At 38.3% G+C, this 25,484-nt stretch overlaps 1 protein-coding gene across 1 annotated transcript in view; it reads left to right on the top strand.

Annotated features, from left to right (window-relative positions):
* EP400 (E1A binding protein p400) overlaps nucleotides 1–25,484 on the top strand; it is a 262,063-nt gene that overhangs the window by 80,910 nt on the left and 155,669 nt on the right. The window contains 12 exon segments of the mRNA XM_078154252.1: nucleotides 252–388; nucleotides 2,777–2,946; nucleotides 3,598–3,772; nucleotides 3,889–4,025; nucleotides 4,611–4,797; nucleotides 5,888–6,054; nucleotides 7,710–7,894; nucleotides 8,805–9,047; nucleotides 10,977–11,141; nucleotides 16,930–17,097; nucleotides 21,962–22,056; nucleotides 22,709–22,992. Coding sequence (XP_078010378.1) covers nucleotides 252–388; nucleotides 2,777–2,946; nucleotides 3,598–3,772; nucleotides 3,889–4,025; nucleotides 4,611–4,797; nucleotides 5,888–6,054; nucleotides 7,710–7,894; nucleotides 8,805–9,047; nucleotides 10,977–11,141; nucleotides 16,930–17,097; nucleotides 21,962–22,056; nucleotides 22,709–22,992 — 2,113 coding nt within the window.

The raw sequence follows: 25,484 nt of genomic DNA, 5'->3' as shown, positions 1-25,484 counted from the left end.
GATGTGATCACAGACCTATTAATTAGCATCTGATCAGATCTTGGGATTGTTTCCAAACTGTGGCAATGCATAGCTAAGAACACCCTTGTTTATGAGATAAGTGTTTTTAATGGTAAACATTAAAGAGTAACAACTCTACCTATTCAATGTTAGCATTTATTTGTGATCTTACAATTTATTTAGCATTTTAGTTAAAATGTTTGAAACCCTATCACAGCTCTGTACAGTGAGAATCCTCTTTGTTTTTGCAGGTAACTGGGGGCCCCACCTTGTGGTTGTGAGAAGTTGCAACATGCTAAAATGGGAGCTTGAATTGAAACGTTGGTGCCCAGGGCTAAAAATCCTTTTATACTTTGGCAGTCATAGAGAACTTAAAGCAAAGAGACAGGTATTGTTATTATTTTTTAATTTAAAAAGGAAATTCATGTTTATAAGAGCAGTATAAAACTGAGATAACACATGGCCAAGAATGTAATTTTTAATGGCTTATTTTATAGTTTCAGAGGACATCTTTTAAAGAGGGTATAATGGAATATGCTGGGTTTCTCCTGGATGTCTTAAGGCAGGGGTTTGAAGGTCATCCAGCTTCTTGAATTTGGGTTGTGTTTGGGTTTGAGGTTGGAAGAAATGGCCTCTGAAGGCCCTTCCAACTGTGAGATGCTGTAATTCTGTGAAATTATTACTGAATTGTAAGCTCTTTGAGGGTAGAGATTTTGATTTGCAAAGATCCAGTATACATACAAATGGTCTGATTTCTGGGATGGCATAGATGGGAGAGGTGTGTATGGTGAGATATGGTTTCTGCCTGGATTATGAAAAATATTCCTCTAGTTGCTGTGTCCTTTCTTGACAGGTAGTCAGTAGGAATTAGAAATTAAAGAGATTTCCCTAGCAATAAAATGCCAGAAGCTTAAGAAAGTACTATTTCAATGCCTTACTGTAATGTGAAGGTGGTAACTCTGGATTCTAGAAGGCTTTGCCAGTGGAGCACAAATTCAGGTCCTACCAACTTTTCAAGATTACAGTCTCTTTTCTGAGTACCAGTTTAGCTCAGTTCAGTCTTACGACCAGAGTTGGCCATCAGGTGATTAATTGTTTTAGCTATAGAAACCTATTACTGAAATGTGGATGATTTGCAATCCTTGTGTTGATTACTCTGCACTTAGAAAATCACTGATCCTTGAAGTACAGTGTTGTCTGTGGTGATTAGGCACCTCAAAGAATACTATCTAACTCATCATGTAGCTGAAATACAGTATTTATAAGTTAAACGGCTTTTGGGACTAGCCTTAGGAATCTAGCCACCACTTATGGCATTGTTTCTATAACAACAATGTCCTTAATGTCCCATAACCACTTTATGAATTTTTGGAGCACTGCCTTTTTACAATTTGGAGACATTATGTATTTCTCTTGAGTCTGTTGAAGTGCCTGGCGTGTAGTAGGTAAATTAATGGAATCTCAAATATTGGTATAGGGAATTTCTGGTGATGACCTTCACTCAGCCAGTGCAGACCAGCAGCTAACTGTTCTGCCGCTTAAAGTTGTAGAGAGTTGCTTGGGACGTGAAGAGTGATTTGTCCAGAGTCACACAGATGGGTGATATTTGTCAAAGGCACGACTTGGACCCATTTCTTCCCTGTTGCCACTCTCCAACCCGGAAGACTGCAGTTACATTGAAAAATTGACTTTCCTTTCTAAAAAGAAAATTCCTAAATTACTAGCAAGGCCTTTTCATATAATAGCCTAAACCAGGGGTGGGGAACCTGTGGCTTTGAGGCCGCATGGGGCCTTGTAGGGCCTTGGGTGTGGCCTTTTGACTGAGTCCAGGTTTTATAGAACAAATCCTGTTATCAAAGGGATTTGTTCTGTGAAGTTTGGGTTCAGTCAAAGGGCTGCATTTGGGGACCTAGAGGGCCATGTGTTGCCTCTAGGCTTCAGGTTCCTTGCCCCTGGGCTTAAGCTATTAAGCCTTAAGTCTGCACTAAAACTTTTATTTTTACATCTTGAATTATTAATCCTACAATTTAAGATTGTCCATTAGTTTATTATGATAGCATAGAATCATAGCAATAGATAGGTCTGCAGAGACCATATAATTCATAGGTTTTTAATCTTTTTTGTGGCATGAGCCCTTTGGCAGTCATTGTGGTGAAACTTATGTACCCCTTCTCAGAATAATATTTTTAAATGAGTAAAATAAAATACATAAAATTACAAAGGAAACTAAAGGTTAGTGAAAATAAAGATATAATATTTTTTTCCCATTCAAGTTGACAGACTCTCTGAAATCTGTCCATGAATCCTTTCGGAGTCTATGGAACCCAAGGTTAAGAACCCTCCCATCCCAAAACACGAATCTTCTCCACAAAGTTTAAAGGTTACGGTCACATTTCATCTCACTTTAATATCTTTGTAAACCATCTTTGCTGTTGCTCACATGGCACCATAGAATGGGCTCTGATAATTTTATTTCCAAAATTCAGAGGGAATCAGTGGTTTCTGATATGATAATGTCTGCCAATCCTCTGCTTAATGAGTCAGTGAAAGTTCCTGGGATGACTACATTAGAAAATGGCACTTAAATGCCAAATAGAAACCATTTGCTGTTTTCTGTATAGATATGGGCCAGTTGTTAAGGAACTCCATGACTGCAGTTGTGACTAATTTAATTCTGTAGCAAGGAATTGCTCTTGGAATCCTTAGGAATATTTGTCCATTTAAAAAAAAAAGGAAATCAGAACAAAATGTTTAAGATTTATTTTGTATACTACAGGAATGGACTGAACCCAACAACTTCAACATATGCATAACCTCTTATAAACAGTTCTTTAAAGGCCATCACGCCTTCATGAAAGTGAGGTGGAAATATTTAGTCATTGATGAGATGCAACAAGTAAAGAACATGACTGAGAAGCACTGGGAGGCAGTTTTCAATCTACGAAGGTTGGACACTTCAATAAAGTATTTTTTCTTCTAAGTAATTCTGGACTTTTATGTAATTAAATGCATGTTGATTTTTAAAAGTTGTCTTTTTTTTTTTTAAGGGTAGGCAGTGGCGTTAAATGACTTGCCCAGGGTCACACAGCTAGTAAGTGTTATGTGTCTGAGGTCGGATTTGAACTCAGGTCCTCCTGAATCCAGGGCCGGTGCTCTATCCACTGCGCCACCTAGCTGCCCCTAAAAGTTGTCTTTTAAAGAAATGTCAGTTCTAGGGGCAGCTAGGTGGCGCAGTGGATAGAGCACCGGCCCTGAAGTCAGGAGAACCTGAGTTCAAATCCAGCCTCAGACCAAACACTTGACACTTACTAGCTGTGTGACCCTGGGCAAGTCACTTAACCCCGATTGCCTTAAAAAAAAAGAAAGAAAGAAAGAAAGAAATGTCAATTCTCTACAGTTACTTTTCAGTTCTAATTATAGAGCAGCAGGGATAGAAGTCTCACTAGGTTATCTTGTCTGTTTTATTTCTTCCAGGCAGGCCTACACATACATTTCCCAAAAAAGATGGCTGCTTACTCTTTTCTTAAAATCTTTAGCACAGAAAAAATTATGTATGGTAGTGTTTCAAACAGTGTTTATTTCTTGGTTTATTTATAGCCAGTTACGTCTGCTCCTGATAGACACACCTTTGCATAACACCTTGATGGAATTGTGGACCATGGTACACTTTTTGATTCCTGGAATTTCTAGACCTTATCAGAACTTTCCAGTAAAACCAGCTAATGAGGAGAGCCAAGATTACTACCATAAAGTGGTCATAAGGTTGCACAGAGTATGTCATGCTACTTTTTTCAGCTACTTTTAAAAATTAATTTTTGCTCTAAGTGAATGTGTAGCATAGTTCCTAAGAAGAAGACTCACAAGGAAGTGTGTATTATATTTTTTCAGGTGACTCAGCCATTTATTTTGAGAAGAACTAAAAGGGATGTTGACAAGCAGCTGACAAAAAAATACGAACATGTGTTAAAGTGTCGCCTTTCCAGTCGGCAGAAGGCCTTGTATGAGGATGTTATCTTGCAGCCCAGGTAAGAGCACCCACTGCAGGGAGAGAGACATGATGTTATAAGGTGACTTGAAAAGAAATGGCATTGTACAGTGACTCACTTAGTAAGTGTCCTTACTCATGCAGCTTGCTTTAGTGGGAAGAGCTTTGCATTCAGAGGCACAGGACTGGTTTTTGAAAATTCAGCTCTGCTACTTATTACTGCTAACTTAGTGCCTGTGGAAAATTCACTTTCCCACTTTTTTACCTCAATTTTATCTTCTGTAAAACTGGCTGTGTGGATGGGGGGAAGGAAGAGGAGGTGGGGATGTTGAACCAAGAGAGATCTCTAAGGTACCTTTGATCCCTTCCAAACCTTCTGGTCTGGGAATGTAATTCTGCAGGTTTGGAGTGTACATTCAACATTTCCTCTTCTGCAACAGATAAACATTGGAATTGGTAGGAATCCAAACTTGACAATTATGCCTTTAAGCGGTTGCTAACCTATTTTGGAGAGAATGTAATACATAATTATTTTTCAGTAAATAGGAGAAGAGTAAATAATCTATTGAAAGTCCATATGTAAATTGAACTAGATAGCTTATCACTCTTTTTCTTAAATGAACAGAACTCAAGAGGCTCTTAAAAGTGGACATTTTGTCAATGTGCTGAATATTCTGATGAAACTTCAGAGGATATGCAATCATCCTGGTCTGATAGATCCTAGGCTTCCCGGCTCTTCTTATGTTTTGGAAACACTGGAGTATAGATCTGCTTCTCTGATTTTAAAGGCATTGGAATGTGGTTTTTGGAAGGTGAGTAGAAAATTCATAAATTTTATTAAAACAGTAGAAGTGAAGTGTGTGTGTGTTTAAGGAGTGGATACCTTGTGGAGATGTTAGTTTGTACTGGAGAATGATTGCCTGAACTAAACCACAGTGTTTAGAGTGGGATTCTCTAAAGTCATTCTGTCACACCATCACATTTATTGAATGGTGGATGTATGCTTAGCCCTGTGGTATGCACTGTATTCCAGATAAGATTAACAGAAGCAACACAATAGAAAAATGCAGTAAAATAGTGGGAAGGGAAGGGGGTGGGGAATTCCAGGTGAAAGGAAAAAATGTTTAATGTTCCCCTCATCTGTAATTCCATTGTTGTTCCACAACATTAGACCACCTGCCATTGTGTGAACCCCTTGGAAAATTTATTGTCATCTTGTTGGCCATCCCATTTTTTCTTTCCAGCCTCAGATATTGATCTATTTGCTTTATATAGGGGTCACTATATTTCTTTCGTCTGGTTTCTTGCTCCTCACCACCAATTTACTTTTTATAAAATAAGCATATAACTTTTCTTTAGGTTCCATAACTGCTATTAACTTCAGGGAGGTCAGTAAGGGATTTAAAATAACCAATCTAAAGAGGAGAGTTAAGGAAGTATTAAAAAGCTTATGATAACAGGCATATCATAACAGATGCTTCGTAAATAGTATTGAGCCTAGTGATATCCTTTACTTCTTTTGTCTCAGTGTTCTTACTTGGGAGTCAGTGTAAGGCTGGGAAAGATTACAGTGACTTGCTGCTATTTAGTTTGTGGGGAGCTGGGAGAAGGCAGGGACATAGTGAGGGAACCAGCCCATTTGGAATAGGCACCTCAAGAGCTAGCTAGAATAGTTTGGAAATAGAAATCTGTTGCATGCTTTTCAGGTAAGTGTGGCATATGGAGAGCAAAAAGATGAGTTTGGCAGCAGAGTACTAAATACATTGGAGTGGGGAGGGTCTAGGGGATAGGGATGCCAGCAGGTCACAAGATGCCAGTAGGGTGAACATTATTTTCTTGACATCTAAAGGTACTGAGTATATGAGGTAAGTGCTTCTTCTCTTTTCCTTTTTTTTAAATTAGGAAGCAGATCTTTCCATATTTGATCTAATTGGATTAGAAAATAAAACCACTCACTATGAGGCACAAGTGTTGTCAAAGAAAAAGATAACTCGAAAACTTATAGAAGAAATCTTCAGTTCATCACCAGCACCAGCCAGACCTAATGCAGTGAAACTTAAGCCAAGCAAGTAAGTTGTGTATTAAATGTGAGATTATAATAAAAAATGTTTAGTAGGAAGACAGTGCTGAAATTCTTCCCACCTTTTAGAAGAGGATAGGTTTTCCCTGATTAAGGGATTGTTTGGTGGTATAGTGGAAGCAACCTAGGCTTACTCAGGACACCAGTATTCTAGGGTTAATGAGCCCCATAACTTCGAATAAGTTGTTTGGGCCCAGCTGCCTCAGTTTCCTCATTGCTAAAGTGAAGAGATTAGAATGAATGAATTCTTAGGTTCTCTCTGATTAGTACCTCTAGTTCCTCTTGTTTGTTGCCTAAACTTTGGGCATTTTGTACAGACATTTAAGACCTTGGGCTTCATTTTTGTCTTCTTTTTTGTATTTGACCTGCTATGAATTGATGGGTGTTTCCACTACCGTATTTCTGTTTTCTTTGTAGTTACTCTCTGCAGTACCTAACCTGGGGGATATAAACAGATAATCTTCTCCCTTCCTCATCTTTTTTAGTTTAAAGAGCTTTTGATTAGATTTGTAAGATACCTGACAATTAAATTCTTATCAGCCTTTGTTAGGTATCCTCCATCCTCTATACTGAAGACACCAAGTCATTGAGAAAAGGTGAAATTAAATCCACTATATCATAATCTGTAGGGGCAGCTAGGTGATGCAGTGGATAAAGCACCAGGCCTAGAGTCAGGAAGACCTGTGTTCAAATCTATCTTCAAGCACTCACTAGCAATGTGACCCTTCACAAGTCACTTAACTAAGCTGTTTACCTCAGGTTTCTCATTTGTAAAATGAACTGGAAAAGGAAATGGCAAACCACTCTAACATCTTTGCCAAGAAAACCTAGTACTCAGTAAATTGTTATTAGCCCGAAGTTTTAGCCCTACTCTTTAGCATATCCTAAACTGTTAGACTTTGAGCACATTAATAACCAGATTAATAAATATTCCATTGCAAAACCCTTCTTTTTTACTCCCTTTCCTTAATAGTATCCTGAAATGTAGCAAAACCTCTGTGATGTAGACTACCATCATTTGGAAATTAGAATCCTTTGTTTGACCTGTGCTAGGTATAACTTTACCTTTAAACTATCTCAACACCTTTTGGAAGGTCCTACTTTTCCATGCAAATTATTAGTGACAGGTTGTAGAGGACACTGTATATATAGCTCACTTAAGGAAGCATTTAGTTTCTTTTGTGTATTATTTTTGTAAAAACTGGTACTGCTAATTACAGATCAGTCATATCACTTCCTAAAAGCAGACCAATAAGATCTCTTCTTGGAAGCATTTATGTATTTGAAAGTAATAAGAGAATCTTTAAGAGTTACTCTATAATTCAGAGAGCACAAATTAGTGAGATTTTGCTGAAATTAAATGGAATTGCTTCTTTGATATCTGAAATTGAGTGATGTTTGAAATTGACTCATTCATGTACAGTTACCCAATATCAATAAGCCTTCATAGCAACAAGAGTTTTTTTTATACATATATATATATATGATCTTTTTATAATCAGGAATAAACATGTTTTAAATCTTCATAAACAAGACCCTTTTGCAACCAGAAGTACTTTTTCATTTGTATGAAAGAATATGTTTTCTGTTGTCCTTGAACTCTAACTTGCTCTTTGCATTTTATCTTGGTAAACGTGTGTGTAGGTTGTTTCAACCTGTGCAGTATGGACAGAAGCCTGAGGGTAGAACAGTAGTGTTCCCAAGTACACAGAGCTCCTCACGTACAGTGTCTGCAGCAGCTGCTGCTGCTGCCGCCGCCGTAACATCCCAGGGGCAAGTTCGAGGAAGATCACCTATTGCCACGTTCTCAGCCAATCAGGATGCAAAAGGTATTTCTGTAGTAGCTTCATTTCTTTTTTTCCCAGAAGTTCCCAAGGATCAAATTAAGTGCTAACTTTTTAGAGTGGTTTTATAAGAATGGTTTTGCTGTAGGCCTTGTAATTACATGCATACATATGAGGGAAGCTGTCCACATGGTTCACCACCCTGGAGATACAATATATATTGTTCTGAGCCTTTCTTTTGGCCAAATGACAGAATTGATCATTTATCTGGAATTTTCCTTTTACTAATAGTGATGCAGAAAAATAAAGCAAAAATTGAGCTTGTGTAGGCAAGTGTTTATTTAACCATGTTTGATGTGTATTTTATCTTTAAAATTATTGAAACCTCATAATCTTGATTTTGTAAATTTTGTGTGATATCTTTAAATATAAATGGATTGTGTTTTTTAAAAGGGATAGAATTAAATGGCAAAAAAGTAAAAGTATAATTTAACTTTCAAGCATAAGGTTTTCAGTCTTATTTCCATCAAACTTCCCTGAGGTGCAGATTACAAAATCAGTTATCCCTGGATACAAGGATCCTTTGAAAAAACATGAAAGTGAAATTTATATTTGTACTTAACTCTTCAGAAAATAGTTTGTATTCAGTGTTTAGGTTAACAACATGATTGGATTAGTCTCAATATTAATTTCCCACAACTCTGAAAATGTACTATTAAGATTGTTGATGAGCTCTTAAGTAAAAATATTTAGTAAGAATTAATAAAATACAGTATTTCTCTCATATTCCATAGGCTGTATTAGGCCTGTCCTGGAAAAGAGAGGAGTTCTCATTTGAGAAAAAAATGCAAAATAATTTTTTTTCCTTTTTATTTCTTTAAAATACCGGTTTGAAATATTGTCCTTGATTAAGAACCTCTAACAGCTTTGCACAAACAAACCTTATTGATTACAGCGGCCGCAGCACAGTTTCAGACATCTCAGGCTCCTACCGGTGCTCCAAGACACCAGCCAGCAGCGACCTTCACCACAGCAACTAGCACAGCCAATCCTGTGAAACAGCGGGGTCAGAACTCAGCCCAGGCCTCCCAGCTAGGCCAGACCCAGCCCCAGCCCCAGGCCCCCTCGCACACCATCCAACAGAGTGTGCTTCCTCAGAGGCTGGTACTGACCTCTCAGGCCCAGGCACGGTTGCCTAGTAAGTGGCCTCCCCTTTCCAGGTTTTCCCCAACTTTTTACTCCCAAGAGGTTGTACTAAGAACATTAGAATGTATGCCAAGCCTTTACTGTCACTTAACTTTTTCTTTTCCCTGAGCCCTTGTCTGATGTACTGCCTCTAGCCAGTACATCATTTCCTGCCATAACGTAGAGGGGAGAGTGATTTCTCCCAAGAGGTCAGTCAACAGGACCTTCTTTCCCTCTCTCTTATTCTGTCTTCCTGTCCCCATACATTAGACTCTATGCTTTCCTCAAGCTGCTCACTGTGCTGCTTTGGTGTGCTAGGGTATAGTATGGGGATGAGTAGGAATCAATGTTTTGGTGTGTCGATTCCATGGCTCAGCTGTCATAACAGAACCAGTTTAATCAAATGAAAGTTAATGGATCTAAATTTTAGTTCTTTTCCCACTATGTGAATTGGCTTTAGGTTTTTTCTTTTAAAAAAAAAAAAGATCATTTCTTTTTAGTAGGGTGTTCTCTGTCAAATTTAAGCTTGGAGTGAATATTCAGAATCAGAAATGTTATAATATTTACACACACACAGATACACACTCTCTTCTTTTCATTCTGCCATGGGTATTTTTGAGTAGCAAAATTGTGCAAAGGCTTCTCTGGATGGAGGAAAACCAGGTGAATTAGTGAGTGTAAAGAGACTCGTCCATTTTCAAGCTGCCCTCACATGTCTCCTTGGTGCCAGTCCCAGCTTGTGACCTTGCCTGCCTTTATTTGTCTTAAAGATGAGGGCCAGTTGAACATCGCCATCTCACACACTTTCAAGGCTAGTCCCCTTTGCACAAATGAGTCCTTTATTTATCTGTCTTGAGGCTGAGAGGAAGGTGCTTGGTTGCATTGAAAGACAAATGGTCTAGACATTCTCCAGCCCGGGTTAGTTCAAGTTGAGTTATGACTTGTGAACTGAGGAAGGACAACAGCGGCTGGGGATTTCTCTGAGTCCTGTTTCAGTTTCCTTCTTCTGTTCCTCTTCCTGAGATGCCTTTAGGCCAATGTTCTTTACTAACTGTTCTCTATATCGCACCACTAATAAGCCTGGTCTTGACTTCCTTGGGAGGAACATTGAGACTCGAATATCAACCAGTGTATTAAAAAAAGAAAAAGCTTCTCCTGTTAAAACCTGTGTAACACTACCTTCTGAGCCTGTTTACATGTTACACCTTGGGTTTCATTTCATTTGCTTTTCAAGTAAAGCAAGCATTTTAAACAACATAAGCAGTTTCACATTTTATCTCATAGCTTTCAAAAAAAATGTAACACCAAATGTCGGAAAATGTGGTGAAAATGTGAAACTTAACGTTTTGAGTAACGTATATATCAGTTGGTATTGTTTATACTATACCCAAATTTTGAACAGGTTTTGCTATTGAAATAGTTATCTAATCTTTCTTCAGGATGTAATGTTCTTATCTTAACTCTATGAAATCTCTCCATGGAGTTGGATTGAAAAATTGTGAATTTTTACATTATGAGAGCTTCTGAAGATCATAGGTTGATATGCGAGCTTCCTGGTACATTGCAAATAGAGTATACGAGCAAATGCACGATCCTTGTTTTTTACTTCTTAGTCTAAAATAATGTGCTTTCTGAGTTTGTAATTGGGCAGAGTAAAGTGAAGACATTCTTCATAGTTTGGTTCAAAAATGGGTTGTCAAAATGGGTAGCTAAAATCTCTGCCAGTTTTGTTTAAATAGATTGACCAGAGCTAAGTTTGATATTTTAAACTGGTATCCTTAGTTTTTATACTTTTAAAAGAGCATTATTTTCTAAAAGTATTAGAAAGCAATGCCTGCTGAATGTTCCTGTGGTATCTGTCTTTTATACTTGCTGATTTGTGGTGATGCTTGTATATCAGTGTAACATTTTCAGGCTTTCACAAAGTATTACATTTTAACAGGTGGAGAGGTTGTGAAAATTGCCCAGCTGGCTTCCATAGCAGGGACACAGAATCGAGTAGCTCAGCCGGAGACCCCTGTGACCCTGCAGTTTCAAGGGAACAAGTTTACCTTGTCACATAGTCAGCTCCGACAGCTCACTGCAGGCCAGCCCCTCCAACTGCAAGGTAAAATCAATTAATCAATAAAATGACAATTAACATGATGAGATAGTTGGCATGGGACAGTAGAAAGGGCACTGGATGTGGAGTCAGAGAACTTGGTTGTTTTCCAAGTCTGATGCCTGTTGTCTGCATGACTTTGGGCAAGTCATTTAACTTTTTTGGGCCTTAGTTTCCTCATGTGTCAGATGAGGGGTTTAGATGAGATGGTCTTTGAACTCCTTTTCATCTCTAGATCCTGATTTTCTCATTGCTTATTCATTCTCCCTTACTGTCTCTTCATCCATATAATGCCCCCTAACTGTGGATGTTCAAGATTTATCCTGGTCCATCTTTCCTTTTCTCAAAGTGACCTCCCACGATCCCACTGGTTTAATGATTATTTCTGTATAGATGACTCACAGTGTGTCCAGTTCCAGTTTCTCCCTCAAGCCACAGTCCCACGTCACTGGCTGTTGGACATTTCAAATTGAATGAACCAGAGACATTTCAAACTCAACATAATGGAAATGGAACATATTATTGTTTTAATCAATCAGTCAACAAGTGTTAAGTATCTATATACACAAACAATGGACCCATGTAGTCAAAGATCCCGCCTTTGAGTAAAGCTTCATTAATCAACAAAAACTGTTGGGGAAACTGGAGAGCCTACTGACAGAAATTAGATTTAGCCTAATACCTCATATCATTATGCCAAGAGAAGGGGATATGTAACTTAAACATAAATGATCATATCATAAACAATTTAGAGGAGCAAAGAAGAAATTTCCTGTTGTAGCTATGGAAATGAAAGCACTCATGATCAGGCAAATAAAGAGAGGAGAGCAGAGGATAATTTCATAGAGTTACATGAAATTGAAAAGATTTTGCAAAACAAAATCAGCGTAGCTCAAATGAGTAGGGAAATGGGTAATTGGAAATAAAATTTTGCCTCAAGTTTCTCTGATAAAGGTCTCATTTTTGAGATACATAAGGAACTGATTGAAATTTTAAAAAATAAGAGCCATTCCTCATTTATAAGTGGTCAGAGATTCCGAACAGGCAGAATTCAGAAGAGGACATCTGAGCTAGTGAGAGTCATGAAGAAATGTTTCCTATCTCTAATAGATCAGTGCAAATTAAAGCAACTCTGAGGTGTTACCTTAGACTCATCAAATTGACAAAGTGGACACAGAAAGAAGATGATGGATGTTGGAGGGGCTGCAGGGAAAGCAGACTCATTAATGCACAACTGGTGGAACTGAAATTAAGTCCAAAAAGTTAGTAAACTGTGCACGCCTTTTGACTTGGTAGTACTACTGCCAGGCTATATATACTGCGAAGAGATGAAAGGAAGAGACCCAGAATATTTATAGCAAATCTTTTTGTTGTGGCAGAGAACTTGATACTAAGGGGGTGTCCATCAGTTGGGAAATGACTGAACAAATTATGGCATATGAATACCATGCTGTAAAGGTCAGTTTCAGAGAAACTTTGGAAGACTTATATAAACCTGTGCTGAGTGAAGTGAGCAGAACCAGAAGAACAGTTGAAACTAATAACGACATTGTAAACACAAACAATTTTGAAAGACTTAAGAACTCTGTCACTGCATGAACATGCTTGGTGATGGTTTCAGGGTGAAGAATGAGACACAGGTTTTAAACGAGGCCAATGTGGGAATTTGTTTTTTTTCCTTGATGATGTTTTTTTTTCCCCTTTTCTACAAGGGAGAAAAACATTTTTTATATTAATCGAAAAAAGTTTGAGTTTTTTTCTTTTTGTTTGAGACCTTTCAGGTCTCTTTCAGCTTAAAATCTGTGATTCCATTACTTTGCTGGATCATCATGCATGTCACTCAGCAAGCATTTATTAAGTGCCTACTGTGTGCCAGGTATTGTTTTGAGCTCTAGGGATACAAAGAAAAGCAGAATCCCTGTCTTCAAGGAGCTCATGGTCTAATGGAGGAGACAACATGCAAACAAATGTACATACAAAGCAAACTATGTAGAGGATAAATAGAAAATAATGAACAGAAGGAAGGTGGTAGAATTAAGAGGGGGTTGGGGAAAGCCTCCTGTAAAAGATGGGATTTTAATTGGGACTTGAAGGAAGCCAGAGAGGTCAGTAGGTGAAGTGGAGGAGGGAGAACATTACAGACATGGGGTCAGGTAGAGAGAATGGCCAGACCCGAGAGATGGTCTTGTTGGCCAAACAGCCGGGAGGCCAGTGTCACTGCATTGAAGAAGATATGGCAGAGAGTAAGAAGATTAGAAAGATGGGAGGGGGTCAGGTTATGAAGGGCATTGAAGACCAAACAGAGCATTTTTTGTTTGCTCCTCAGGGTGAGAGGGAGCTGCTAGAGTTTAGAGGGAGAGAGAGAGACAGACAGACAGACATTATCAAACCTGTGCTTTATGAAAACCACTTTAGTGGCAGAATGGAGGATGAATTGGAGTACGGAGACACTTGAGGCAGGCAGATGCTAACCCCCTACCCCCCATACCCCACCTTTCCCTTCCCACAGAAGGCTATTGGAGTAAGCCAGGTATGACGTGATGAAAGTCTGCAGTAGAAGGGTGGCAGTGTCAGAGGAGAGAAGGGGGTATATTTGAGAGATGTTGCAAAGGTGCAATTCATAGACCTTGACCTAGCTTGGATTGGGGGGGGGGTGAGACCTAGAGAGGAGTCCAGAATGATGCTAGGATGACTCCTGACAAGCAGGATGGCATTGCCCTCTACAATAACAGGGAAGATAGGAGTGGAGGAGGATTTCTGTTTTGGACAGGTTGAATTTAAGGTGTCTATTAGATATCCAGTTCGAGATTACTGAAAGGCAGTTGGAGATGTGAGACTGGGGAAGGGAAGGAAATAAGTATTTTTAAGCAGCCTACTATGTGGTAGGCACAGTGCTAATAAGCACTTTACAGATATAATCTCATTTGATCCTCATAAGAACCTTGTGAGGCAGGTGCTTTTATTATCCCTGCTTTATAGCTGAGAAAATTGGGGCAAATAGAAGTTAAATGATTTGAGCAGGGACACACTACTAGTAAATGTCTGAGGCCAGATTTGAATTCAGATCTTCCTGACTCCGGGTCCTGCTCTCTATCCACTGTATTGCTAGCTGCTTGGAGGTCAGCAAAGAGGTTAGGGCTGGATAAGTAGATTTGAAAATCATCAGCATGGAGATAGTAATTAAAATCCATGGGAGCTGATGAGATCACCAAGTGAAGTAGTATATAGGGAGAAAAGAAGAGGTCCTAGAACAGAACCCTGAGGGATACCTACAGTTAGAGGCTATAATCTGGAGGAGGATCTAGCAAAGGAGACAGAGAAGGAATGGTCAGGTAGGTGAGGAGAAGCAGGAGAGTGCAGTGTCCCAAAAACCTAGAGAGAGGAGAGGGTGATCAGCAGTGTCAGTCACATCCCCTAACTATGGGTATTCCCCAGTGCCCTGCATTCTGCTGTCTTCTCTAACTACACTCTCTTGCTTAATGATTTCATGAACTACCTTTACTTTAATGATGATCTCTGTGCAGAGAACTCACAGAGAATATGTATATATTAGGCATGCATGCATGCACATGTGTATATGTATATCTAGCCCTAGTCATTCCTCTTGAGTTTTATTCTCACCATCACTGATTGCCTTTTGGCTCTTTCATACTGGATGTCTTAGAAACCTCTTGAATGGAATTTGTCAGAGCTGAGTTTGTTTTCTTTCCCCTTGAAACTTCCTTTCCTGCACACTTCCCTATTTTCTGACTAAGGTGCTATCATTCTTCTAGTCTCCTGGGTTCATAACCACCTTGGCACCATCCTTAGCTTCTTATTGTTCCTCACCCCACACATCCCATCAGTTGCTAACCCTTGCCTTTTCCACCTCCACATCTCTCTTGTCTCCTTTTATAGAATTGTAAACTCTTTCAGAAAAAGTTCTTATGACTCCAGCACCTAAAAATACCTGCCACATAATTGGCGTTTAATAATGCTTCTTGATTTATTGCAATTGCATCTTCCTTGGTCAAATTTGAAATGCTTTCAAATGTTGACATGAGGATATGTGTACAAAGTATTTAATGTTAAAAAAATTTGATAACATGTGGAAAGCCTAGCTTAGCGGTTCGTGCCTGTCATCTCTGCTATCACAGAGGCTGAAGTTGGGTTAATCTCTTGAGGCTGGGACGGTGTATGGTGATCGGCTGTCTGCCATAAGTTTGGCATTAACGTGGTAACACCCAGGGGCTGGAGAGGAAGATGGTTACCAGGTTGCAGAAGAAGGGGTGAAGCAGCCCAGGTCCAAAGTATTCAGAGTTCTCATGCTAATCAGTAGTGGGATCAAACCCATAAGTAGTTCTTTTTCCTTTTGCTTGGGTGAGATAGGGAATTCCAGTCTTTAAAAAAAGTGTATAAGACATTCTTTATACTCGCACCATGTATATATTAACACCTGTGTAGTATATCGTAGCTTTTCAACTCCATGAACAGCCTCATACACCTATTACTTGTAAATAGAAATGCATTCACAGTTTTGGAAATAAAATATGGTAATAAAATTTGCATTGTATGTGCATCTGAGACATCTTCTAAAATTCTGTTCTGAGGCTTCTTCAGTCTAGGTTTTTGAAGGCCCTGTCAGGAGTACTAAGCCCTTACAGGTACTAACTAGCAAGCTGGAAGATCTACTAGTACAGGTTCCGTTTTGGCCTGGGTTCCGTTTTGGCCTGTAAGTCTGATATCGGTGACCGACCCTAGCTAAGACTGGAGTGGCTCAGCACCAGGTTGACTATTGGGAGGCTACTTTTTTTGGCCATAGATATCCTCAAAGGTCATCTGCCAAGTTAAAGAGGGTCACAGTTTGCACTGTAGAGAAAACCATCATTGAGGAAATTACGTATTTTCTAAGCATTGAAGTGGTATGTGCAAAGTAATCTTTGAGGGGGTAGGTATGTCATAAAAGTTGGGATATTTTATTTTACCTTCATTTTTTCATAGTGATGAATTTGGTGAATCTTGAGGGAGAAGACGTTATATACCTCTGAAGTCCAAGAAGGTAGAAGATTTAACCATCTACGTGGTTAGAATGAGGAACTTTCAGGAAGGTGGCAGTTAAGAATTGGAAGACGCTAGAATTCTGAATTACTTTTTTTTTTTTTTGCTTTTTTGGTGAGGCAGTGTGGGGTTAAGTGACTTGCCCAGGGTCACACAGCTAGTATCAAGTGTCTGAGGCCGGATTTGAACTCAGGTCCTCCTGACGTCGAGGCCAGAGCTCTATCCACTGCGCCACCTAGCTGCCCCCTATAAGTTATTTCTAGGCTCATGTAGTAGTTGTTTTGAAAATGTAAAACTTAGAGAAGATGTTACTTTTACTAGGTTTTACTAGGATTTACTAGGTGCTCTTTTACTTGCTGTGTTTGACAAAATTAATCACCTTGTGACTAACCTAGTGATTAATACCCTCAAACTTAGGCGTAATTGTACTGGAAGCCTTTCCATTTTGTTCAAACCTGCCTAGTCTTGTGCTCTTTTGCTGCTGTTGAGAACTTGTGGCATGATGTGGCATCAGAGGAGGAGTGGAGTGGAGAAACTGTTCCTTTTATCTTAATAGTAGTGGTGATCCTTGTCCTTTCCCTCTAACATTTACCTTAATTTTATGTTTATCTTATTTAGTAATTTGGCTTGTTTTTTAAAAATTTTTATCACACCCATCTTATATTCCTGGACAATTTAACAATGAAGGTAGTCAATAAATAGAACAGATGTTGACCATTAAACCCCACAGTGATCCCTGGTGTGATTTAAATTGCAGGAAGTGTTCTTCAGATTGTCTCTGCTCCTGGACAACAGTATCTGCGCCCTCAAGGCCCGGTTGTTATGCAGACAGTGTCTCAGGCTGGTGCTGTCCAGAATGCTTTGAGTGCCCTGGGAAACAAGAACCAAGCAAATGTTCCAAGTTCCACACCAGGAACTCCACCAGGTATGTCGCTTTTCTTGTTCAGAAACAAGGATTCTGTCACTTAAACTTAATTATCACAGTTGTGTTCCAGTGATTAAAATGAATCAGTTTTGTGGCTATTACTGAATGAATAGTTCAGAACTACAAATTAGGTTTGTGATGAACTAATTTCCTTGGATGTGACAATTAGTATCATGTTGATTGACCTTTTTTTTTGTCCTGAAGACATTTGCCTATTGTAGGCTATCAGCATGCTTAGATTTTGAGCTCACTAATGTAAATGCTCCTTTTAGACTTCTCTGTGGATTGACTGGGTAAATTGTCAATCACACGTGGAACTGAGCCTGGTTAGAATTTTCCCTGTAAACCACTCAATGGACCCTATTGTGGTCCAGGAGTAAAAAGTTAGCTGTGGGAGCTGTGTTTTCCTGTCTCACACAGCCTTTCCCCCTTGGCTGTTCTGGATCTTGGTCTCATTCCTACTTCCTTGCAGATGCTGACTCTCTCAGCCCCCAAGCCTGCCTGGCTCTACTTGGCTCTTGACTTTGATTCCCTTTCAGAGTTTTAGAAAATGATGCATCAGGTGATGGTTTGGATGTGGTAAGAAGTAGAGGAATCATTGAATGTAGGGTGATGACCTCCTTCTTATTAATAGCTCACCAGCGTATCATTCACTTGTCTTTCTTTTTTAGTCTGAAGTCCCCTCCTTTTCAAGGAAGTGTTCTGTAAGAATTGGTCCTGTACTTAGAGAACTTGGGTTCAGATTTTCTATCTGCCTTTTTTCTGAGCCCTCATAGGTGATGCATTGCTGGGACTGGAGTCAGGAACACCAGAGGTACTTACTAGCCGAGTGACCTTGAGTAAGTCACTTCACTCTGTCTGCCTCAGTTTCCTCATCTGTAAAATGAGGAAAATAATAACACCCAATACCCAGGGTTGTGAGGATCAAATGGGATAATACTTAGTGCCTGGCACAATAGGTGCTTAATAAATGTTTGTTCCTTTCCTCCCTATCTGTATGACTTTGGGCAAGTCCCTCACCCTCTTTGAGCCTCAATTTCCTGATCTATAAAGGGAAGGAATTAGATTAGATGGCTCTTTAAGGTGCTTTTTACTGCTACAACTATGGTTCTTCTAGCTTAATTTATATTCTTGAAGGAAAACTGTAAAAAAAAAAACACCAAAAACACATGGATTATTTACTGGTGTGTTTTAAATGGAAAAAGCTTAAGATTAGGGTCTTTTGAGATACCAGTCAATAAATCAGTAAACATTTTTTAAGCGTCTACTATATGCCAGACAGTGTACCATAGCAATAGAGAAATATTACAGCAGCCTTTTTTCATCATATGACACATTTCAAGATGTCTACATTTTTCACAATACACCATGATTAAAGCTGAGTAGTACCTGTGTAGCTGAGTAGTGCTTTGTGTGAGAAGAGTTTTTTTGGCTAAGATGATGAAGAGAACCAGAAAGAAAGAGAAGAATCATTAATGGGGAGGGGGGAGGGAGGGAGGCAGAAAAGGGGAGCTTATAGGGAGAAGAGAAACAGAAAGAGGTAAAGATGAGGAAGAAAAAAGCAAAGAGGAGAATAACAAGAAAGAACGATGGAACATTTATTCTTTCCTTGTGTGATGCCTGGCTTTTGCAGAAGTTTATTGGCTCTCTTAATGATTGACAGATGTGGCTGGGCAAATGGCTGTTTGGGGTGACTATTGTTATAAAGCTTTTTCTCCATACAGTCCGTGTCACTGTTTGTGTAAGACTGACCCAATGAGAAACTCAAGTCTCTCAAGATTTATATGTGTGTATGTGTATGCTGCACACATGCATATATATGTACATATAAATATACATATATACATAAATATCTTTATATATGACATTTTATATATGTCTATCTATACTCAGACCATTATTTTAAGCACAATTGTTTTTTTTTTTTTAGGATTTAAAGGAGGGAGATGTTATGAATAGAATTCATTTTTAGAATCTATCTCCATTTCCGTTGTCATTTGTTAAGTATTAAATAGGAAGTGTTACAAAATGTTACAATAGAGTAAAAATACACTTTTATATTATAAATACAGGGTTGTTGATGTATGACCTAGGTTAATTTTCTATCTATTGTAATTTTTAACTAATATTTACATATCTTTAATTAACATAATCTCAATAAAAATTCAGTAATTTGATTAAAATGAAGAAAATAAAATTTTTTGGTCCAGAGCTAGAAACACCAATTATGTTGAGCCTGATAGTTGAACTTTGGCCTACTCCTTGCTGTTTCTAATTTTTTACAAATAGGAGATGAGTATGATGATGTGCCTAATACACAGTAATATTCTTTTTTAAAAATGTTTTTTCTAATTAAATGTAAAAACAATTTTTAACATTCTTATCTGTCTGTCTGTCTGTCTGTCTCTCTATCTTTTTGTGAGGCATTTGGGGTTAAGTGACTTGCCTAGGGTCACACAGCTGGTAAGTGTCAAGTGTCTGAGGCCGGATTTGAACTCAGGTACTCCTGACTCCATGGCCGGTGCTCTATCCGCTGCACCACCTAGCTGCACTTTTAACATTCTTTTAAAAAAATTTTGAGATCCAAATTCTCCCCCTCCCTCCTGCTTGTCCTTCTTTAAGAAGGAAAGCAATTTGATAGAGGTTATACACATGCAGTTACGCAAAACATTTCCGTATTAGTTATGTTTTGAAAGAAAACACAGACCAAAAAAAGCCAAACAGACAAGAATAAAGTGAAAGAAAAAGTATGCTTCAAGCTGCATTTAGATTCCGTCAGTTCTTTCTCTGGGGGGGTAGATAGAATTTTTTATCCCAAATACTTCGGAATTGTCTTAAATCATCGTATTGCTGAGAATTAAGCTAAGTCATTTACATTTACAATCAAACGATATTGCTGATACCATATGCAATGTTCTCCTGGTTCTGCTTACTTCACTTTGCATCAATTCCTGTAAGTCTTCCCAGGTTTTTTTGAAACATCCTCTTCATAATTTCTTATAGCGCAGTAGTGTTCCATGACAATCATATACCACAGCTTGTTCAGCTATTTCCCAATTGATGAGTATCCCCTCAATTTCCTATTCTTTACCACCACAAAAAGAGCTGCTATAAATATTTTTGTCGTTTTTGGTTCTTTTCCTTTTTTTTTTTAATTTCTCTTTGGGATACAGACTTAGTAGTATTATTGCTGGGTCAAAGGGTATACAGTCATATAGCCCTTTGTGCATAGTTCCAAATTGTTCTCCAGAATAGTTGAATTAGTTCACAACTCCACCAAGTACTTTAGTGTCTCAGTTTTCCCACATCCTCTTCAACATTTGTCATTTTCTTTTTCTGTCATATTAGTTAATCTGATATGCGTGAGGTGGTACCTCAGAGTTGTTTTAATTTTCATTTCTCTAATCAATAGTGATTTAGAACATTTTTCCATATGACTATAGATAACTTTGATTTCTTCTTCTGAAAACTGCCTGTTCATACCCATTGACCATCAAATGGGGAATGACTTGTATTCTTATAAATTTGACTCAGTTTCTATGTAGTTGAGATAAAAGGCCTTTATCAGAGAAACTCGCTGTAAAAAGTTTTTTCACCCAGTATTCTGCTTTCTTTCCAATCTTGGTTGCATTTGGTTTTGTTTGTGCAAAACCTTTTTAATTTAATATAGTTAATACTCATTTTACATTACATAATACTCTCTATCTCTTGTTTGGTCATACATTATTCCCTTATCCATAGGGCAAGTCACTTAACCCAGTTTGCCTCAGTTTTCTCATCTGTAAAATGATTTGGAGAAGGAAATGGTAAACCTCTCCAGTATCTTTGCCAAGAAAACCCCACGTGGGGTCACAGAGAGTCAGACATAACTGAAAAATGATCTAATAACAACAATGCTCTCTCTCACTTATTTGGTCATACATTCTTCCCTTATGCATAGATCTGCCAGATAACTATTGATGCTCCCCTGTTTGCTTGTAGTGTCACCTTTATGTCTAAATCACGTAAGCATTTTGATATTATCTTGGTATACTGTACGAGATGCTGGTTGATTTCTAGTTTCTGCCAAACTGCTTTCTAGTTTTCCTGGTATTTTTTGTCAAATAATGAATTCTTGTCCCAAAAGCTTGGGTCTTTGTGTTTATCAAACACTAGATTACTGTAGGCACTTACTACTGTATATTGTATGCCTAATCTATCCCATGGATTCACCACTATATTTCTTAGCTAGTACAGGATTGTTTTGATGATGATTGCTTTGTAATACAGATTATAATCTGGTACGGTTAGACTGTCTTCCTTCACATTTTTTTTTCATTGATTCCCTTGATATTCTTGACCTTTTGTTCTTCCAGATGAATTGTTATTATTTTTCCTAGCTCTGTAAAACAATATTTTGGTAGTTTGATTCACAGTAATAATCTTAACCCTATTCTTAACATTGTAGAGGCTGAAATGGCAGAAATAAATTTTTTTCCTTGAGCCCTTACAATACCATAACCCTGTCATTGAGAATGCCAAAAACCTAAGAGTGTTTCTATGTCCCTATTTCATTTTTCCCTGAGCCAGGTGGAATAATTAAACATTTTTTCAGGGTTGTCTTTTTCTTGTATTTAATGCTGATGCTAGCATGGTTTTTTGGTGCTCAGAATTTCAGAGGAAGAACTTCAAAGGAAAAACGAAATGTAATTTTTCATGATATTAAATTTCTAGACACTAAATTAGCCCGTTTCAAATTAAGTATTTTGTCCACTACTCAGAATTATATTGTGTTTTGATTATATGAAAATAATGAGATTAATTAAAGAAGTTTAACTTTTTTCATGTAGATATGAATTAATGCTGGGTATTTTTGAAATTATAGTAGGTATTCCAGGGAGAACAGCAGTTAATTCCTTGACATCAGGAGAAACTGGAGTAGTACCAAAAATGGCTAGTCCTATAGGAGGCCCAACACAGGTTTGTAACTTAATGAATTCTAAACATATTTTTTCCATTTGTTAGAGCAGATACCAGTTATATAGGTTGCTAAAGGGACTTATAGTATTAATTGGTAGTATAAACATGCGGTTTTCAGAAGTTACAAGTTACCTTAATAACATGGCAAGTAATGGCATCTTATTTAAAAAAAAATACTCTGAGCTGTCATTGAATGAAATTTTAAAGTAAGAATTTCCTGTTATAGAATTACAAAAATAGTACCGTAAATGTCATTAAAATTTTGCTTTCCTGTAGTCTAATTAATGAGGTAAATAATGAGGTAACAGTAATCCTGTTTTGTTTTACTCTAAAATATGCTTATGCATTTTCATTGTTTATTTGAAGTATTATAGGATCTTAACTAGAGATGCTCATAAGAAATGATTTTTAGACTTGCTAGAGAAAATGAAACTTTCCCTCTCTAATTCATTGATATCATTAGCTCCAAAGAAGCAGGGAGTATGACTGTTATGTGTTACAAAGCGTTCAGGGCGAGACCATGCACATGGGAACTCTGTAATTACTATCTGATGATAATAACTTGATGATATTACCGTTTTTTTTTTAACAATTTAACTGTCTACTTCTCCATACTTGAATGACCAAGCTCTTATTACCATTTTACCCAAAGGAGGAAAAAAATAGACTTTTGAAAGAACGACTGGACCGAATTTATCTGGGCAATGAGCGGCGCTGTTCCAGAACTCCTATCTATGGCAGCGATTTGTTAGGAATTTGTTCTGTGATTAGTCGGAAGAAGACACCTCTGCGTGGGTCTGCAGATAGAAATAAATGGAGTTGGGCTGGCATGGTGAACTGTGGTGCTTCATCCTCAAGAAATACAACTGATGTACTTCAGTGTTTGATGTTGACGTTAGAACAACGAAGAGAATCCCTCCATGATGTTATTAATAGGTATTATAACCTGGGCACACTTGAGTTTTGTTTGTTTGTTTTTGTGGTCTCATTTGGTGCAATTTTCGAATTCGTTTTGTGAACTTCTTGCATTTTTGCAGTTGTTCTTTGAAAATCCTTCTTAAAAATTGTTTAGAATTTGGTGAAAATAATACTGGAAAGAGCAATGAACCTAGACTTTGGAGATGAGTTCAAATCCCAGTTCTGATCTTGTTTAGCTATGACCATGTGCAAGTCATTGTTTTCCTTTAAAAGGAGGCTTATGTTTGCTTATGTAGCTTACTTTACCGGGTTATTGTGAAGAATAGATTTTTTTCAACCACAAAGTTCTATATTACTGTAAAATCATGATCAACAAGTATTTGTTAAGTGTCTACTATGTCTTTGACACTCTTGGTGCAAATATAGTGAATCCCTCTTCTCAAAGGGCTTATATTCTAATGGAGAAATAGGTTCACATATAAGTATATTAAGTACATACCATTGGGTGTGAGGGCTGGGGTTAAGCAGGGCCTCATGTAGAAGGTGATGCGTCTTGAAGGAAGAAGGTGATTCTGTGGCAGAAGTGAGAAGAGAGTGCATTCCAGACAGGGAGGAGGCCAGATGGGGCAAAGATCAGGTCAGTTTGGCTGACACTCCCTCTGACAGTCACTGACAAAGTGAGGAAGAGGGTAGAGTGTCCCACAAGGCTGGTTGTTGGGATCAGGTTGTTTGGAACTTTTAAAAACCATGAACAGAGAAATTTGTATTTTATTCTTGAGGCCACAGAAAACCAGTGGAGTTTGATTGGGGAGTAAGATGATCATAGCTGTGCTTAATGAAATTACTTTGGCAGCAGTGTGGAGGATGGATTGGAGGGGGCTAAGACTTGAGGAAGGCAGACCCATTCAAAGGCTGTCCCTGTAATATGGGTGAGATGATGGAGGTGGGCAGGAAAGTAGTAGCTGCAGAAGTAGAGAGAAGGAGGTGGATGTGAGAGGTATCACAGGTAGAAATGGCAAGGTTCAGCAACTGAACAGCTATGCAAGAGTGAGGAGTCGAGGAGGGTTCAAGGCTGTGACTTTGGGAGCCCCCTTACAGGAACAAAGAAATAGGGGAAAGATACTAAATTTTGTTTTGGATTGAAACAGCAAGGCACCTCCCTGAGGGCTTATTTAGTGCTTCTTAAGGAATGTGTCTGCGTTTTGGGTAGCAGTCACCAGGTGGATGGTGGCATGAAGCTTTGGCATTCCTATTTGCTCTCAAGGGAGGGAGGATTTGGGAGAGTTGAATGAATGCAGCTCATGATCCAATCTGTATTGAATGAGAAGATTTAGAGCTAGAATGGGGCCTCAGAGACAATCTGGGCCAAACCCTCATCTTGTAGAGGAGCATTTGGAGGCCCAAAGAGGCCAAAAAGAATGGACTGTCTCAGTATCGTATAGTCAATAAGTATCAGCCTATCCGTAAGCCCATTTCTCTTACTCAGATCCATTGTTCTTCCATTATTCTGCATTGCTTTTAAAATCAAATGAAAACAGGGGCAGCTAGGTGGCGCAGTGGATGGAGCACCGGCGCTGAAGTCAGGAGGACCCGAGTTAAAGTCCAGCCTTACACACTTGACACTTACTAGCTGTGTGACCCTGGACAAGTCACTTAACTCCACTGCCTAGCAAAACAAAACAAAACAAAAAATCAAATAAAAACAAAACAAGCCCTCATTCATATTTTAGTTGTTTACATATCACAATAAATATATACTCAAGAAATTTCATAAGCACTCTTAGATGATAAAAGTGACTAATTACAGTGGTTACATGGGGTTTACTTTCTGGATTTCCCATCTGTGATACATTGAGTCTGTTCACAGCTCCATTCAGCCCTCCTAATAATGCTTCAGCATTTGAAATTTGTCTTTGGCTTCATATATGTCATCACCCTCATCTCTATATTTATTACTTCTGAAACTGTAACTGTATCTCATGACAACATCTAATCTAATCTAATACCTATTCCAGCTCCCTGGCAGAGGCTCTAAAATGTTCCCATCATAAACAGTTTTTTTTTTTTTGGTGAGGTGATTGGGATTAAATGACTTGCCCAGAGTCACATAGCTAGAAAATGTTGTGTCTGAGGCTAGATTTGAACTCAGGTCCTCTGGACTCCAGGGCTGGTGCTGTATCCACCTAAACGATTTTTCTTTTATCAGATTAGAAGGAAAAGTTGAAAAGAAACAAACCAAATTGTGCCTTTTTCATCTTGTTTGAAGAAGACTTCCTTTAGGCCTCAGACCTATGATTATCTCTTCCAATCAGGAGGATATAATTACCCGAGGGATCTTGGCCCACTGTCCATGCAGTCTTCATGTTAAACTCAATTTTTGTGTTAGTTATTTTGCGTTTCCTGGACCAACAGTTCTCAAAGTGTGGCCCACAGAGACACTTCCAAATGTTCATAAGGTCAAAATGATTTCCTTAATAATATGAAGACATTTTAATTTCTAGCGTGGTAAA

This window comes from Phascolarctos cinereus, unplaced genomic scaffold (genome assembly GCF_003287225.1).
Source record: "Phascolarctos cinereus isolate Bilbo 61053 unplaced genomic scaffold, phaCin_HiC Scaffold_4;HRSCAF=312, whole genome shotgun sequence".
Lineage (NCBI taxonomy): Eukaryota > Metazoa > Chordata > Mammalia > Diprotodontia > Phascolarctidae > Phascolarctos > Phascolarctos cinereus.
Note: the sequence above shows the minus strand (reverse complement) of the source record. Positions and strands in the feature narration are given on the sequence as shown.